Consider the following 18,633-nt stretch of genomic DNA (forward strand, 5'->3'; position numbering starts at 1 on the left):
GCCTGACGTATATTTTGTAATAATTGGCGACAATCGTTCATCCTTCTTAAAAGGATCTTTTAAAAAAATTAACAGGCTTGCTTATCTCTTTCTCGCTCATGGTGGTTTTTCTAGATGAACGTGACAGGCTTTGCCAAGTCATGCTGTCTTTTACAGATTCAGGAATTTCCTGACAATTGAGCATGTTTTAATTATAGCTGCTTTCTGGATGTTGGTGTGGATGTATTTTGGTAGGCCTCGTTTCTGAAGGTTTTCTGTGAAAATAAAATTTAAAAATGATGTGATGCTGGTGACTGATCTAACTAATGGAATAATTGTAATTTCCCCGTTGCCATAATTCTTTAACTCTCATAGCCAGTGGTGTATATTTTCCTCTCTGTTCTCTTCCTTTTGTGCAACTCTTTTGTCACTAGCTATTGTTATGTCAATGAGGTAGGTGTGTGTATTTCTTTTTTGTTTATGACTGTTATGTCTGGTTGATTGCAACGTATTCTCTTGTCCCAGAATGGTTCTCATAGAATCATAGAATAGTAGAATTGGAAAGGGCCTATAAGACCACCGAGTCCAACCCCTTGCTCAAAACATTTTAAATCTATTTTCAATGACGGTGTGAAAATGTGTGAAGAGCGTGAGAGTCTAGGAGTGGGTAAAATGAAGTTATTCTCTCCTGCTCCTCTTTTGTACCAAAGTGATGCTGGGACTCAAACAGGTCATCAATCCGAGTGGATATTCTTCTCATTAACCAGGGATTCAAAGAGGAGACTTGTGAAATTGCGACTGCAGTGGGAAAGCTGCTGAGCTTAGACATTGGCAGGGATGGTATGAGAATCATTTCCAAAAAATTTAAAGTGTCCTTGGATGAGTTGGAAGCTGAAGTCGGACTGCTTCAGGGTTATGAAGGATCTGTTCGTAAAGGTAGCATCACCAGAGAATGGCTTAATTGGCTAAAGGAATCGGATTGGTCTTCCATGTTCCAGGCCTTTTACAAATGTATTCAATGTTTTGCAATCTTACCTGTTACAAGCTGTTCATGCGAAAGAGCGTTTTCGAAACTAACACATGTAAAAACCAAACTAAGACGTACAACGTCCCAACAGCGACTCGACTCACTCATGATTTTGTACATTAAAGAAGAATTGGTTTTGTCAGTTAATTATAATGATGTTATTGAGGAATTTAAGTCCATAACACCTGGTGAGCGACGCCTCCTTCTTTAGGACAGGAAGATCAAGAAACCTGAATCTGTTTAAGTAAGTTTGGATTAGATCATTATCTGATTAAATTTGAAGATGGTGAAAATTGACTGTATCTTTATATATGCCTGGTATATCACTACAGCAAAAATTGTATTCAGAGTCTCCGTTTTGAAATGTGTATTTTTAAAGTACAGATTACTTGTTAATTAAAAAAACAGTTTACTTCAGTTTTCGTTTGTTTGATGAATGAAAAAAAGCCCTTTATTACTGTATATTCAATCAATGTTTACCTTATAAAAAGATATCCCTGGCCGAACCACCTAATGAAATGTGCTGTGCACGCCTATGAAAGGAGGACAGGGCTTCTGGGTCTTTAACAGTTGCATAGAAAAGGGTATTTCAGCAGGTGTCATTTGTATGCATGCAGCACCTGGTGGAATTCCCTCTACAACACAACAGCTAAAGCTGCAGGAGCCCTGTCCTCTTTTGTATATGGCCTTATAAATACCTTCATGTAGTATGAGTTTTGGCTTCTAGGCGTGGGGTGGGGCACTCGAGTGTAACCAGAGCTGTTTTAAGGCTTTCATATGTCTGAAAATACATTTTAAAACTTAAGCTAGGAAACAGTGAATGTCCTTCAACTTTTTTTTTAATGGACCCCAGAACTACTGTTGTTTAAATGGATACTGTTGTTTTATACTGGTTTTTTTTATAGTTTTGATGGTTTTAAATTTTGTATACTTTCTAATGTTCACAGTTTTAACTTTTGTAAACCGCCCAGAGAGCTTCGGCTATGGGGCGGTATATAAATTTAATAAATAAATAAATAAATAAATAAAATGGTTAAACAAAGGAAAACAAGTCACACCGGATGAGTTAAGATATGAATGATTTATAGAGAAAAGCAAATAAAAAATCACATTACATGGAGAAGTAAAATGTGGAATATGCAATGACGCCCAAAAAAGTACATTTGTACTCATGAACCATGTGCTAAGATTACACTACGCAAAGCTAAGTACACTTTAACTCTTGCTGAGGCCTATCAGAAAACAATATTAAGAAAACAATTAGAGTATCAATTGGAATAGCTATGACATACTTTGGCCCTGTTCAGAAGACACCTTAAACCACAGCGCTTAAGGCTTTTTGGCTTAATCACCATGGTTAAAACAGTGGGTTAAGGTGTCTTCTGAACAGGGCCATTGTCAGCATGACTGTATCTTAAATTCCAAGCAGCAAAAATATTCTGTCCTCAAGAGTAGTTGTCACTCTCTCTCCCCCACTGAGGTGAAGCACTTATAAACTGTCATGGCTGTGACTATTCACACTGTTAATAGCACATTTATGGATATGTGGATTAAATTGATTTTTAAGCAATATAAAACAAGGATCAAAACTCAGACATTATTAATGTTGTACATCAGCCTTCTGCAGCACCAAACACCCCAAGGAGCAAATGGCCATGTTGGCTGGGGATGATGGGAGCTGCAGTCCCACATGTCTCCAGAGTAACCAGGTTAGGAATGACTGTTATAAATTTCCAGTTGCAAATTATATCAGAAAAATGGACAAGACTGTTTTGCAATAAGTTTGGGTTGGATTTTGAATGTTCATTTTCATTCTCTCTTCTACGATTTCTAAAGTGGTTTTCTTTGGTGGTTTTTAAAAAATTATTATTCAAAAGAACAAACTATTGAGCACATTTTTTGTACTATGAATAGCATGTTTATGCCCGCTATAGGGATAACAATACAGGGCCATTGGTGAAGGCATGTTGAGTTGAGAGGAAACTGTAGCACATCTGGAGTAAAGGCATTTCAGGTATCAGATAGAGTTGCAGCCCAGGGATTATTGATGTCCTCATGGGAATGAAGCAGGGCACTCTTTGGCAGGAAGAGAAAAGGGAATAAAGCAGAAATTCCAATTTAAAGGAACAGTGGTTATATAGTGCAACTCAGAGGCCCAAGGCCTGAGGGCTTATGCTGCTTCCCAGCAGGGCATTGCCGGCCTTCACACACTCCACCAACTGAGGCCCTGCAAAGAGACAGAAAACGTTAGGCTCTATAAGCCCTCTTCCACCTCATTTTAGTCCCTGCAGAAACATTTAGCAAATCCTGTTTCAATGCATCATCTCCGGGACAAACCAAACCTCACCTTAAGATCTGCAAAAGTGATGTCTTTCCCCCCATTTTGACTCTGGAGTAGGCACAGGGGGACTGATCTGAATTGGGACCCTATCACGAGTGATAGGGGGCTTTAGTGTTTCCCCCCGGCTATGAGCCCAATCCAGATTGGTCTCCCTATGCCTACTCTAGAGTAAAAATGAAAACGAGGCGATAGCATTTAGCTATGACTTTGATGTAATGTCTGTTTTGTTCCTTTATTATTATTATTATTATTTATTTATATAGCACCATCAATGTACATGGTGCTGTACAGAGTAAAACAGTAAATAGCAAGACCCTGCCGCATAGGCTTACATTCTAATAAAACCATAATAAAACAATAAGGAGGGGAAGAGAAAGCAAACAGGCACTGGGTAGGGTAAAACTAACAGTATAAAGTCAGAACAAAATCAAGTTTTAAAAGCTTTAGGAAAAAGAAAAGTTCATATGTAATAGTCTACACGTGAGGAAGACATCCCTGCTGGTGCTCAGCAAACTTTTTTTTTTTGGTAAACTTAGCTGACCAGCGCCCACAACATCTTACCTGCATTTGCACGGAGCCAGTTGAGAGCTTTGGCTTCCAGTAGTTCCCATTCATCCCTCTGGCCTGCGGCATGGGAGTGGAGCCACAGGATGGCCAGCACTGTTGCCCATGTGTCTGGGGACACCTGATGGTAGGAGACAAGAGACACATTGAGCCCTGCTCCCCCATTGGTCCTGTACAGAATTAGCACTTAACCATTCTTAGAACAGGGCACTCTGTTCTATGACATTTCAATATCATATTACCATTATATCAGCTAGACACAGATATGAAGCTGTGGTTTGAAGTGGGTTTGCAAAAGACAGTTTGCAGTATTGAAAATTAAACTGTACATTTCCATGACACAAACCCTGGCTAAGGCAGTTCTGCTGCTTCTCCAGCCCCTCCTCATATCAAGGCAACAAGCAGAGACCTTTTTTGTACCTCATTCCACATGCCGTCCAGAGACAGGGCTTAGCTTCATGGTCTAAATCCAAAGTTCCCATTATGTAGGGAACCCTAACTTTAGAGCATAAGGAGAGCCATGCTGGATCAGACCAAGGATCATTGTAGTCCAGCATTCTGTTCTCAAAGTGGCCACCCGGGTGCCCGTGGGAAGCCCACAAGTGGAACAGGAGTACAGTGGCACCTATTTGCTAAACTTTTTGCAGGGACTATGCTAGCGTGACCAGATATGAAAGAGGGCAGGACTCCTGGAGCTGTAACTGTTGTAACAAAAAGGGAATTTCACCAGGTGCCGCATGCATACAAATGACACCTGCTTAAATTTCCTTTTCTGTGCAACTGTTAAAGATACAGGAGCCCTGTCCTCCTTTCCATATGGTCACCCTATGTATTGCGCTCCAAACAGCTCCAAGCAATGTTGGAAAGTTCCTTTCGTATCATTCTATCCTGCAGATAATCAGTAGTTTCAGCCCAGCAATTCCACATTATCTGTATTATCACCACAAGAATCTGCATGCAAAACCAGCATTGTCCACTGTAGGGGGTGGGGGGGAGAGAGAGAAAAGGACCAACGTCCATTATAGTTGCAGCAGTGTAGAAATCTGAACAGCTGTGTTGGGATCCACACAGTTCCAAGTGATGTTATTTCTCCCCCTTTCAAATCATTCTAAACCGCATACAATCAGTAATTATCAGCCCAGGAAGCAAAAAGGAAACACAGCAAGTCAAATAGTAGTAGTAGTGAATAGGGGTGTGCTCCGCTCCATTACAGATCCCTGGATCCAGAGCGGGCCAATCTGGACATCTAAAGCCCGGTTCCAAAGTGGATCGGGGGAGGTCTGGATCGGCCCGAAGCGATTTGGACTGTTCTGAAGCGTTGGAGCCAGGTAAGTGGGGGAGGGGGGCTTACCTGGCTCTAACATCCGCCGCCGCGGTCCATGTGGTGGTAGACAGCGGAGCCAGTTAGGGGGGAGGGGGCTCATTCGGCCCCTATTTTGTCCCCCCTTCCCCACTTACCTGCCTCTGCCGTGGAGGCAAGTAAGTGGGGAAGGGGGGCAAAATGGCATCCGAATATCGATCTGCACCTCCAGATCTCGCTCTGGATCTTGTTCCGGAGTGGATCGGGAGAGGTCCGGATTAACCTGAAGCAGTTGGGGCTCAATCTGGAAGGTCCGGATTGGGCTCCAAAGCAGTTCGGGGGTCCTGTGCACAGCCCTAGTAGTGAAGAACAAAAATAGCTATGTCTTCAGCCCAGGATACAAGGGCTGGGTGGAAAAGCCAAAAAGGAAGCCAAAGATCACGAAGTAAATAAAGGTATATAAAGCTCAACCTTCCTTCACACTGGCTTCGGCTTATTGCAACAACGCTGTACTCCAAACAGGATAAAGACAAAAGCAATGAAATGGCAGTCGAGGACCGGTAAAAATCCAGTGAAGAAGTCACAAACACCCTCACTTTCAAACACCAGCAAACAGAAAATGATAAGAAAAACCAAAACAACTGGTAAAATACTTCCTCTTTAGTTTAGCATAGCTACCAAATCCCCAAAGTAATTATGGAGCTCCAAACAACAGCAACCGGTTTTGCTGCCTGGGGTACAACCTTGTTGTCCAGCAAACCGTATTCAGAGGCAACAATGCAGATGTCCAAGACGACCATTTATAACCACAGATGCTCAGAGGTACAGGCTCTGTCACAAACATACCTGGGGAGGCGTTTTGCTTGAGATCTCAGTCTCCCTCAGGCCTAGGATGTTGGCCAAGCCAGAATCAAGAAGCCAGGAGCCATCAGCATTCTGCAGAGACACCAGGTTCAGAAGAAGGGATTCCTTCTTCTTGGGGCTGGACTTTTTCATGGAGCTGGACTCTTTCATGGGGCTGGACTGCTTCTCCACTATAACAGGCAAAAGGAATAAGAGCAAAAATACCACAATTTTGCTTGAAGCTCAAACTCCCAGTAACTAAGCCTTAAGAGAGGCATGTCAACCTTTTCGAATGGGAAAAAATTACACAAAAGCGGGGGCGGGGCAGGCGATGACAAATGATTGATGGTTGGAGGAAAGGGGGTGGAGTCAGAGGAAGGGTATATGCCCATCTGAGGAACCACAGAGATCTGGATTGGAATCCCAGGTTGGCTGGATTTGGCCCTGAGGTCCTTGATTCAACACCTCCTATTAAGAAATCCAGTCATCCTTATGTTTTAGCAGCCTGTGTAGCAGCCATTCCCTATGGCCACCTGGGTGCGTTATCTCGTGCCTTCTCTGGCTTGAAGGCCACAATTAAACTTTTACTTGCTGGGATGAATGAATTCTGCTGAGGGTTGGTGACAGGTTCCTGCCCACCTGGGGGTTTGTTTCCAGCCAACTCGTGGATTGGTTAATAACGATCACCTGAAATATGCCGAATGGTTTTGGGTATAAAACCAGGGTGGGCTGTGGGAGATGTTTTGTTCTTCCATTTGCTTTCATATTGCTTTGGAGTGTTTGGTTTCTGAGTCCCCGTTCTACTGAAGAGCCATGCCACAGATACATATAGGGCTCATCTACACCAAGCAGGATATTCCAGTATGAAAGCGGTATATAAAAGGCAGGAGCCACACTACTGCTTTATAGCGGTATTGAACTGCACTGCAGGATCTACTCTACTGCTTTATAGTGGTACTGAAGTGCACTGACAACTGTTGGGACCCATTGACACATCTACACCAAACAGGATATAACATTATGAAAGTGGGATGAAAGTACATGTCAATGGGCCCCAGGAGTTGTCAGTGCACTTCAACACCACTATAAAGCAGTAGTGTGGCTCCTGCCTTTTATACACCACTTTCATAGCGGAATATCCTGTTTGGTGTAGAAGAGCCCATAGACAAGTTTTATTGGTTTGCCCTGTTAAGTACCGTTTCCAAATATTGCTCTCTTTCTTTTGTATGTTATCCTGCCTCCCTTTTCTTTTTCCATAAATAAAATTGCCTATCCTATTTGAATGCGTGTGCTTTATTTCAATTAGCCTTGACAGTAAGTCCAGAGCTTTCTTCGTGGTTGCTGCTACTGTTTAAGGTTTCAGGCTTAAGGCTTTGAAATAGAGGGTGCCAGTTTGGGCCCTAGTTTCATAAGCCTTAGGGGGGTCCCCGGAAGGTCTGAGAATCCCAAGGCTCAGGCTGAGTTGGACATAAGACGAGGAGGCAACCTACCTTGCCGGTTGGTGTTCCATCCCAGCCACCTTTTGTCCCTGCCTACACTGCCGGGAGTCAGGGTACCCCCTCTTCCTCCCTTCACACTCCAGCCATAAGGAGCTTCTACATCAGTGAGAGCTTCTAAACAGCAAATACTGTATAGCAGCTTTCCTCTAGCTTTGTGCTCTCCATATGCAACAACATCCAGAAGGCCTAAAAGTAGCCATGCTGGCTGGGGCGGATGGGAATTGAAGTCCAAAAGATCTGGAGGCCACCAAGTTGGGTAGGGCTGCTCTGTACAAACAAAGCCCCCACTGAGGGCACTGTAGAACTCGGTGCTTGAAGTTACTTACAAAAGCATGGATGGCGTTTCCTCCACTTCAGTGGGTGGACAACTGCTAATAATGCTTTCTGGCAACTGAGCCAATGGGTTTAGTCCCCTGGATCTCCCACCCACCTTAGAAATCATCTGGCTGAGAAGCCGCTTAATGTGTTAATTGCCTGAAGGGCTGCTCACATGAAGAGCAGGCAGCTGGTCTGCACTGGGTTGGCAGAGACATTTGCATCGATGAAGCTACATTGAGTGGCTGCTCACATGCAGGGGTTGCCAGGACAGTGGCCATTCCAACATGTTCACATCTGGGGCTGAGGCCAAAAGTCTGCTTCAGCTCCTCAGTAATCACTTGAGCACCCGTTCACACAGATTACCCACGACTGGGGACAGAGATCCATTGTAATCATGGATTACATGGTTCACCTTCCATTTCTCTCTCATATGACTGCAATTCAAGTCACATCAGTGAATGGCAGATCCAACCACACTTTTAATTAGCTGTGCATTAGTTCTGTAACTGTCTCCATTTGTCTTCTTACATCCAACAAAGATCTTTTCATGCATTACCTAAAGGCATGGGAAGACAGTAAGCGGCTGCATCTGCAAAGAGAGGGAAAGTACGGATTTAGCTTCTCCACCATATTCCCAATTTTGGTGAACATTCATTTGTTGATTATTTTGTAGTCTGACTTGTGGCAGAATATATTTGAAAAGTACTTTACTGCTACTTTCTCTTTGGAGGTAAAGACGTATCTAACTGATACTTTGCTTTTCTTGTTTCACCACTCATGACAAAGCTTGCCACAGGTTTCTCAGAGTCAGAATACATGGCTGCTAATATGGAACCTTTGGGAGACTAAAAATCTCCCATTTACAGAGCAAGTATCTGGAGTTCATATTCATTTAACAAGCATGACACTTTCAGAGTCTTTGTTTAAAAGAAATCTTGATATCTGCTACCTGTCTGGAATAAAGAAGGGGTTGAGTGACATCCTGAGTCAGGACTTAGTGGGAAGGGTGGATGGTGGTTGGAGTACAAATCTCGGGCTTCTGTCTATGAGCCTCCTGTTGGAGCTCTACCACTTCCTCTCACGGAATCATCCCGACATGTTCAGAATACAAAGGATCTCCATGATGGCTGCATTGCTTTTGACTACTAGACGTACCAGTTATGGATTGTTGGAACATCCTTTGTGGTTGAGCACTGTTTTGTTGCATTAAAGAGTATCCTTGAGCTGAATGTTGTCCAGTCGGTGCTACACCACCAAAATATGGGGGGGGGGGAAGACAGAGCTTCGTTAGTAGACAAGTTAAAATAGTTTCATTATTCTTAATGGAATTTATTACCCACTTGTCACTATATATATTCCCAAAGCAGTACACAACCAATAAAAGACAATGTAATCATACAACATACAGCACCATTGTACATTGATGGTGCTATATAAATAAATAATAATAATAATAATAATAAAGCCACCCTATCCTGCCATTCCTTCCCCGACCAGGACGGTCTAGATCCAGGCAACTGACTCATAGTCAGCTGTCTCTTTACAGTAAGTTTGAGGTGGAAACATTGGAAAAAGCTCCAAAGAGGCCAGAGCCCAATCTACACTCGGGTTTTAGCACAGAACATTAATGTCTGGCTCACTTGCATAGCTTATAACACACTGCCCAAACCACTGCTCCCCAGTATACCAAGGAGCAGAGTGGGCTCTACAGGGTTGGAGAGAGCAATCAGATGTGATGAAGTCAATGGCCCTCCGCATCTCACTGTTCCACAATGAGGCTAGGCAGAGGGAGTATCTAGATCTCACAGTTAACAAGCATTACACTTTCAGAGTCTTTGTTTAAAAGAAATCTTGGCATCTGCTACGTGTCTGGAATAAAGAAGGGGTTGAGAGACATCCTGAGTCAGGACTTAGTGGGAAGGGTGGATAGTGGGGGGAGCACAAGCATGCAAAGAAATGTCCTGTTCTGAGGAATGCAGGGATAGTGAGAGCCTGACATGTTCAGGATACAAAGGAACTCCATGTTGGCTCCACTTATTTTAGCTGATTGGACTTACACTGACCGGAGAGTGTTGTACAACTCCGTATCCTTAGTGCTTGATTTATTCCACCACTGCCATGTAGATCTGGGGAAAACAAAGACAGAGCTCTTGAGATCTGAGGTGATAGCACCCAAGATGAAGGCGTTTCATTATCACTTATGGATTTGTTACCCACTTCTCATTATAAAATATTCCCAAAGTAGGACACAACCAATAATTATACAAAACCTCCCAATTCTGCCATTCCTCCCCTGAACGGGATGGTCTTGATCCAGGCAATTGCTGCATGGCCAGCTGTCTCCTTGCAGTAAGTGTAAGGTGGGAACATTAGAAAAAGCCCCAAAGAACCCGGGGGCCAATCTCCACTCATTTATTTTGGCACAGAACGACAAAGTCTGGCTCACTTGCATGTCATGTGACACACTGCCCAAACCACTGCTCCCCAGTATACCAAGGAGCAGAGTGGGCTCTACAGGGTTGGAGAGAGCAATCAGATGTGATGAAGTCAATGGCCCTCTGCATCTCACTGTTCCACAATGAGGCTAGGCAGAGGGAGTATCTAGATCTCACAGTTAACAAGCATTACACTTTCAGAGTCTTTGTTTAAAAGAAATCTTGGCATCTGCTACATGTCTGGAATAAAGAAGGGGTTGAGTGACATCCTGAGTCAGGACTTAGTGGGAAGGGTGGATGGTGGTGGGAGCACAAATCTCAGGCTTCTATGAGCCACCTGTTGGAGCTCTACCATTTCCTCTCACGGAGTCATCCCATACTAGCCACCCCCTCTCCAATCAAAAAAGTCAACATCAGAAGAAACTACAGTGCAACCCAAATCAAGCATGCAAAGAAATGTCCTGTTGTGAGGAATGCAGGGTTAGTGAGAGCCTGACACGTTCAGGATACAAAGGAACTCCATGATGGCTCCACTTATTTTAGCTGATTGGACTTACGCATAATGGGGGCTGTCGTACTCCCTAACAATAGTCCTTGATTTATTCCACCACCACCACGTAGATCTGGGGGAAACAAAGACAGAGCTCTTGAGATCTGAGGTGTTAGCACCCAAGATGAAGGCGTTTCATTATCACTTATGGATTTGTTACCCACTTCTCATTATAAAATATTCCCAAAGTAGGACACAACTAATAATTATACAAAACCTCCCGATTCTGCCATTCCTTCCCTGAACGGGATGGTCTCGATCCAGGCAATTGCTGCATGGCCAGCTGTCTCCTTGCAGTAAGTGTAAGGTGGGAACATTAGAAAAAGCCCCAAAGAACCCGGGGGCCAATCTCCACTCATTTATTTTGGCACAGAACGACAAAGTCTGGCTCACTTGCATGTCATATAACACACTGCCCAAACCACTGCTTCGAAACTTTTTCCCTCTCAATATTCCTTATTTCCCAAACTACTTTTATGACTATTTTTCTGCAACTGTAGTTTCTGTGTTTTCCAATCTAATGGTCTTTTAACTCTTATAACTCTTACTTGTAAGAGTGAATTTACAAATTCAAAAACTGTTGGATCCTGAAATGGATCCTGGTTATGTTTTCCATTGATTTGTTAATTGCTGAGGATCTGGAGGAACAGAAGACTCAGCAGAAACTTAAAGGTCAACTCTACACCTGGACATTGAGTGTCATAATTGAATAATTGTCTAACTGATTGTCTTCAATTAAGGGTTGCAAGGAGTTGCATCATTGTACAGGTTGTCTATAAAAGTAAATGTATTTTCAAGTTCCTGTATAACTTCCATGTCCCTCATGTGAGCTGTATTGACTGACCGTTTGTAAGTATTTGTATCTGTACTGCCATAACTAAATTATATATTTATTTGCCAGTAAAAAGGTTTATTTTATCCTACATAAATCTCTGTCTTAATTCACGTCTTTGCTGACTTGGCTGAGAACCACTGTAATCTCTGCTAGTCTCTGTAGGGCCCAGACAGAGACTTAACACAAAAGGTTATATGCCAGAAACCCAGTCTGTGCAATAACTAAACAGCTTCTAAAGCCATAACTCAACAGGTTATGGGCCCAGTATCCCAAGCTGAGCCATAATGCACGAGTTTTTCTCAGCAAGTGCAGTAGGATAGAAGAATTAAGCCGTGGTTGATTAAATTCCTGAGCGTCTTTGAAAAAGTTGTTGGAACAGACAACCAGAAGCTATTTCGGATAGCGGTGTCTGGAAAATCACACGGAAAAGGACTGGCAAGAGTTGTTTGAATTTAAGAGGGCACTGAGGAATCTGAATCTGGATAGCCGGTCAGGCCCTAAGAGAAATTAAACCACTGAAGGGGTTGTAAACCAGAAACAACCTGTTAAATTGAAATTATGGCAGTAAACGTTGGGAACACTGTCCCTATTGAGTTACTTACAGACGAAAATTATATGTCATGGTCATTTAAGATAGAAATGAGCCTAAGAAATCTTGGACTGTGGGAAGTTGTAATAAATGCCCCAGCAGAAGATTTGAATGCAGCAGAGTTACGCGAGTGGGGACGTCGCGCTGAGAGGGCAAAAGCTCACATTGTTTTGTCTATGAGGAACGATCAACTGTCTTATATAAGCAGAGAAGACACTGTTGACGTTATCTGGACTAAACTCAGACTTGTATATGTCAGAGAGACCGCAGGAGCTAGAATAAGCTTAACAAGAAAGCTTTACCGTACACTTATGAAAGAGGGAGAAGACGTAAAAGCTCATTTGCAGAAATTAAGAGACCGCTTTGAAAGTTTAAGTGCAGCGGGCTTACCCTTAACAAATGAAATGAAAGTGTACGTGGTTTTGTCCAGTTTACCACCGTCTTGGGACATGCTGGTGACAACGTTAGAAGCATTGCGAGTCCAGGACATGACATTAAATACAATATTTGGCAGATTGATAGAAGAATATCAAAAGAAAAGTTTAAGAAAGCAAGCCCAAAGCAGTTCAGGCGACAAACCAGACGCATTTTCAAAATGGTCTGGGTATGAAGGGGTTAAGGCTTCGGTGAAGAAGGAGGAGGATGAGTCAGCATTTTCAACTTCGAAAAAGTCCAAGCCTAAAAAGTTTCTTCGGTGCTTCAGATGTCAGAAATTGGGGCATATTCAAAAGGATTGTAGAGTCAGATTACAATCAGAGCCCAACAAAGAAGAAAACCCCCGAGGGAAGAGTAAATCAGCGCAGCTAGTCACAGCAGAAGTGAGAAGTCAGCTCTGCAGGCAAGCGGAAGGAAAGAGCAACAATTGGCTCATAGACTTGGCTTGTTCTACCGTGATTTCTAATAGACGTGTTTTTTTCCGGAACTTCAGGGACTCCTCTGAAAAGTCTATAGTGCTGGCAGACGGGACGAAGATCCAAGCGTCTGGGGAAGGAACGTGCTTCTTACCTTTTTTGAAAGAGTGCTTTGAGAATGCATTGTTTGTTCCCAGTTTGAATTTTTCCCTTCTAGGAGTTTCCAATGTGACAGAAAAGGATTTCTGTGTGTCTTTTGAAAAAGACAAATGCTTTATTCGTAAGCATGGACTCCTAAGAGGAATGGGAAAGCTGAAAAATGGACTGTATTTCATAGATGGCAATCCTAATGAGGAAGGAGTTTCAGAGATACAAGCAGGTTGTATGGAAACTAATGAAAATGGGCCTAATCATGACAATTGCATCCATTTATTTCATAGAAGACTTGGACATTCAAGTTTTAAGGTTCTGAACAAAACTCGGAGTTTTTCAGAGGGAGTAAAAGTTCAGGGGTGCAAGAAGTACCTTGATTGTTCTATATGAAAGACTCAAAGGCAGAGCCACAATTATGGGGAGAAGCGTTTGTGGCAGCTAATTACCTTTGCAACAGGACTTGGTCTAAAATCATTAATGACATTCCTTTTTCTTTACTTTACAGCAAAAGACCAAACCTCAAGCACTTAAGAACTTGGGGGAATTTTGCAATAGTAAATGTTCCACTTTCACAGAGACGGCAAAGTTCTCCAAAGGGGATCAGAATGCGATTTGTAGGTTATGAGTATAATAGCTGGCGGTTCCTGTGCGAAGCGGTTAGGATAGTGGTCTCCAGATCAGCTAGATTCAATGAGCAAAATTGGAGAGAGGTGCACGACAACCCGGAAGTCCTGGTGGAACTAGATAGCAGGCAAGAGCCTGAGTTGCTAGTGACCAGTCCGAGTATAGAGGCTCAGAGCAGGAGAAGCAGGAAGAAGTTCCTAGACGTTCTCAAAGAGCAAATAAAGGCATACCTCCTAAAAGGTACGGCTTTGATGCTTGTTATGTAAATTATGAGCCTAATTCCTACTCTGAAGTGAAGAAATTGAATTCTTTAGAGAGACAACAGTGGGAATGTGCCATGCAAAGGGAGCTAGATAGTCTCAAAGAAAACGGAGTTTTTGAGGAGACAGTTTTGCCAGCAGGGCAAAAATCTCTAACCTGCAGATTGGTGTTTAAATGCAAGCAGTTAGAGACGGGGGAGCAGAGATTCAAGGCTCGATTGGTCGCCCGAGGGTTCAAACAGGTTAAGGAGGTCGATTATGACCAAACTTTTGCCCCAACAGCAAAATCAGAGACTTTGCGTTTGCTTTTGACAATTGCAGATAAAGAAAACCTTAAAGTGAGGCAATATGATTTTCAGACTGCTTATCTCAACGCGCCAATCGTTGAGAAAATATATTTAAGGAAGCCTGAAGTTATCTGCTAATGCAGATAAGGAGCTGTTGTGCTATGTGGATTCAGACTGGGGTGGCTGTGTCGAGGACCGCAAATCCACGTCTGGATATGTATTGACATTTGGAAAGGCACCAATATGCTGGAAGTCCAGGAAGCAAGTGTTTGTCTCAATATCATCCTGCGAGGCTGAGTATGGTGCTCTATCTGAATTGTGTGGAGAAGTTACTTGGCTGATCCAGTTAATAAAGGACTTTAAGATCTCGGTGGAGAAGCCAGTGACAGTTTACTGTGATTCACAAGCATGCATAGGTTTGGCCAACACAGAGATTTTTAAATCTAAGTCCAAACATATTGCAATCAAGTATCAAAACGTGAAGGAACACATAGCAAGTGGAGTTTTGAAGCTAGTTTATTGTGAGTCTAAAGAGAATCTAGCAGACATTTTCACAAAACCACTAGGTCCCACCAAACACAGAGAAGTTTGTGAAACGTTAGGTTTCAGGGAGGAAAAAGTGTAAATAACTGTACAATGTGTTATTGTTAATCAATGTGTAAACATAAGAAGGGGTGTTGGATCCTGGAATAGATCCTGGTTATGTTTTCCATTGATTTGTTAATTGCTGAGGATCTGGAGGAACAGAAGACTCAGCAGAAACTTAAAGGTCAACTCTACACCTGGACATTGAGTGTCATAATTGAATAATTGTCTAACTGATTGTCTTCAATTAAGGGTTGCAAGGAGTTGCATCATTGTACAGGTTGTCTATAAAAGTAAATGTATTTTCAAGTTCCTGTATAACTTCCATGTCCCTCATGTGAGCTGTATTGACTGACCGTTTGTAAGTATTTGTATCTGTACTGCCATAACTAAATTATATATTTATTTGCCAGTAAAAAGGTTTATTTTATCCTACATAAATCTCTGTCTTAATTCACGTCTTTGCTGACTTGGCTGAGAACCACTGTAATCTCTGCTAGTCTCTGTAGGGCCCAGACAGAGACTTAACACAAAAGGTTATATGCCAGAAACCCAGTCTGTGCAATAACTAAACAGCTTCTAAAGCCATAACTCAACAGGTTATGGGCCCAGTATCCCAAGCTGAGCCATAATGCACGAGTTTTTCTCAGCAAGTGCAGTAGGATAGAAGAATTAAGCCGTGGTTGATTAAATTCCTGAGCGTCTTTGAAAAAGTTGTTGGAACAGACAACCAGAAGCTATTTCGGATAGCGGTGTCTGGAAAATCACACGGAAAAGGACTGGCAAGAGTTGTTTGAATTTAAGAGGGCACTGAGGAATCTGAATCTGGATAGCCGGTCAGGCCCTAAGAGAAATTAAACCACTGAAGGGGTTGTAAACCAGAAACAACCTGTTAAATTGAAATTATGGCAGTAAACGTTGGGAACACTGTCCCTATTGAGTTACTTACAGACGAAAATTATATGTCATGGTCATTTAAGATAGAAATGAGCCTAAGAAATCTTGGACTGTGGGAAGTTGTAATAAATGCCCCAGCAGAAGATTTGAATGCAGCAGAGTTACGCGAGTGGGGACGTCGCGCTGAGAGGGCAAAAGCTCACATTGTTTTGTCTATGAGGAACGATCAACTGTCTTATATAAGCAGAGAAGACACTGTTGACGTTATCTGGACTAAACTCAGACTTGTATATGTCAGAGAGACCGCAGGAGCTAGAATAAGCTTAACAAGAAAGCTTTACCGTACACTTATGAAAGAGGGAGAAGACGTAAAAGCTCATTTGCAGAAATTAAGAGACCGCTTTGAAAGTTTAAGTGCAGCGGGCTTACCCTTAACAAATGAAATGAAAGTGTACGTGGTTTTGTCCAGTTTACCACCGTCTTGGGACATGCTGGTGACAACGTTAGAAGCATTGCGAGTCCAGGACATGACATTAAATACAATATTTGGCAGATTGATAGAAGAATATCAAAAGAAAAGTTTAAGAAAGCAAGCCCAAAGCAGTTCAGGCGACAAACCAGACGCATTTTCAAAATGGTCTGGGTATGAAGGGGTTAAGGCTTCGGTGAAGAAGGAGGAGGATGAGTCAGCATTTTCAACTTCGAAAAAGTCCAAGCCTAAAAAGTTTCTTCGGTGCTTCAGATGTCAGAAATTGGGGCATATTCAAAAGGATTGTAGAGTCAGATTACAATCAGAGCCCAACAAAGAAGAAAACCCCCGAGGGAAGAGTAAATCAGCGCAGCTAGTCACAGCAGAAGTGAGAAGTCAGCTCTGCAGGCAAGCGGAAGGAAAGAGCAACAATTGGCTCATAGACTTGGCTTGTTCTACCGTGATTTCTAATAGACGTGTTTTTTTCCGGAACTTCAGGGACTCCTCTGAAAAGTCTATAGTGCTGGCAGACGGGACGAAGATCCAAGCGTCTGGGGAAGGAACGTGCTTCTTACCTTTTTTGAAAGAGTGCTTTGAGAATGCATTGTTTGTTCCCAGTTTGAATTTTTCCCTTCTAGGAGTTTCCAATGTGACAGAAAAGGATTTCTGTGTGTCTTTTGAAAAAGACAAATGCTTTATTCGTAAGCATGGACTCCTAAGAGGAATGGGAAAGCTGAAAAATGGACTGTATTTCATAGATGGCAATCCTAATGAGGAAGGAGTTTCAGAGATACAAGCAGGTTGTATGGAAACTAATGAAAATGGGCCTAATCATGACAATTGCATCCATTTATTTCATAGAAGACTTGGACATTCAAGTTTTAAGGTTCTGAACAAAACTCGGAGTTTTTCAGAGGGAGTAAAAGTTCAGGGGTGCAAGAAGTACCTTGATTGTTCTATATGAAAGACTCAAAGGCAGAGCCACAATTATGGGGAGAAGCGTTTGTGGCAGCTAATTACCTTTGCAACAGGACTTGGTCTAAAATCATTAATGACATTCCTTTTTCTTTACTTTACAGCAAAAGACCAAACCTCAAGCACTTAAGAACTTGGGGGAATTTTGCAATAGTAAATGTTCCACTTTCACAGAGACGGCAAAGTTCTCCAAAGGGGATCAGAATGCGATTTGTAGGTTATGAGTATAATAGCTGGCGGTTCCTGTGCGAAGCGGTTAGGATAGTGGTCTCCAGATCAGCTAGATTCAATGAGCAAAATTGGAGAGAGGTGCACGACAACCCGGAAGTCCTGGTGGAACTAGATAGCAGGCAAGAGCCTGAGTTGCTAGTGACCAGTCCGAGTATAGAGGCTCAGAGCAGGAGAAGCAGGAAGAAGTTCCTAGACGTTCTCAAAGAGCAAATAAAGGCATACCTCCTAAAAGGTACGGCTTTGATGCTTGTTATGTAAATTATGAGCCTAATTCCTACTCTGAAGTGAAGAAATTGAATTCTTTAGAGAGACAACAGTGGGAATGTGCCATGCAAAGGGAGCTAGATAGTCTCAAAGAAAACGGAGTTTTTGAGGAGACAGTTTTGCCAGCAGGGCAAAAATCTCTAACCTGCAGATTGGTGTTTAAATGCAAGCAGTTAGAGACGGGGGAGCAGAGATTCAAGGCTCGATTGGTCGCCCGAGGGTTCAAACAGGTTAAGGAGGTCGATTATGACCAAACTTTTGCCCCAACAGCAAAATCAGAGACTTTGCGTTTGCTTTTGACAATTGCAGATAAAGAAAACCTTAAAGTGAGGCAATATGATTTTCAGACTGCTTATCTCAACGCGCCAATCGTTGAGAAAATATATTTAAGGAAGCCTGAAGTTATCTGCTAATGCAGATAAGGAGCTGTTGTGCTATGTGGATTCAGACTGGGGTGGCTGTGTCGAGGACCGCAAATCCACGTCTGGATATGTATTGACATTTGGAAAGGCACCAATATGCTGGAAGTCCAGGAAGCAAGTGTTTGTCTCAATATCATCCTGCGAGGCTGAGTATGGTGCTCTATCTGAATTGTGTGGAGAAGTTACTTGGCTGATCCAGTTAATAAAGGACTTTAAGATCTCGGTGGAGAAGCCAGTGACAGTTTACTGTGATTCACAAGCATGCATAGGTTTGGCCAACACAGAGATTTTTAAATCTAAGTCCAAACATATTGCAATCAAGTATCAAAACGTGA

At 42.6% G+C, this 18,633-nt stretch overlaps 1 protein-coding gene across 5 annotated transcripts in view; it reads right to left on the reverse strand.

The window, feature by feature from the left end:
• The window catches only part of VWA5A (von Willebrand factor A domain containing 5A), a 72,085-nt gene that overhangs the window by 42,578 nt on the left and 10,874 nt on the right, over positions 1–18,633 (reverse strand). For 2 of the 5 annotated variants that reach the window (XM_063137576.1, XM_063137575.1), the window contains exons 15-21: positions 10,864–10,929; positions 9,929–9,997; positions 9,027–9,116; positions 8,428–8,460; positions 6,058–6,245; positions 3,909–4,032; positions 2,073–3,233 (exon numbers count right to left, since the gene is read on the reverse strand). In XM_063137576.1, coding sequence (XP_062993646.1) covers positions 3,154–3,233; positions 3,909–4,032; positions 6,058–6,245; positions 8,428–8,460; positions 9,027–9,116; positions 9,929–9,997; positions 10,864–10,929 — 650 coding nt within the window. In that variant the 3' untranslated portion in view covers positions 2,073–3,153. Of the gene's footprint in view, positions 3,234–3,908; positions 4,033–6,057; positions 6,246–8,427; positions 8,461–9,026; positions 9,117–9,928; positions 9,998–10,863; positions 10,930–18,633 lie in introns of those variants that run through there. The other 3 variants (XM_063137577.1, XM_063137578.1, XM_063137579.1) reach the window with 3 other exon arrangements.

This window comes from Elgaria multicarinata, chromosome 11 (assembly GCF_023053635.1).
Source record: "Elgaria multicarinata webbii isolate HBS135686 ecotype San Diego chromosome 11, rElgMul1.1.pri, whole genome shotgun sequence".
Classification (NCBI taxonomy): domain Eukaryota; kingdom Metazoa; phylum Chordata; class Lepidosauria; order Squamata; family Anguidae; genus Elgaria; species Elgaria multicarinata.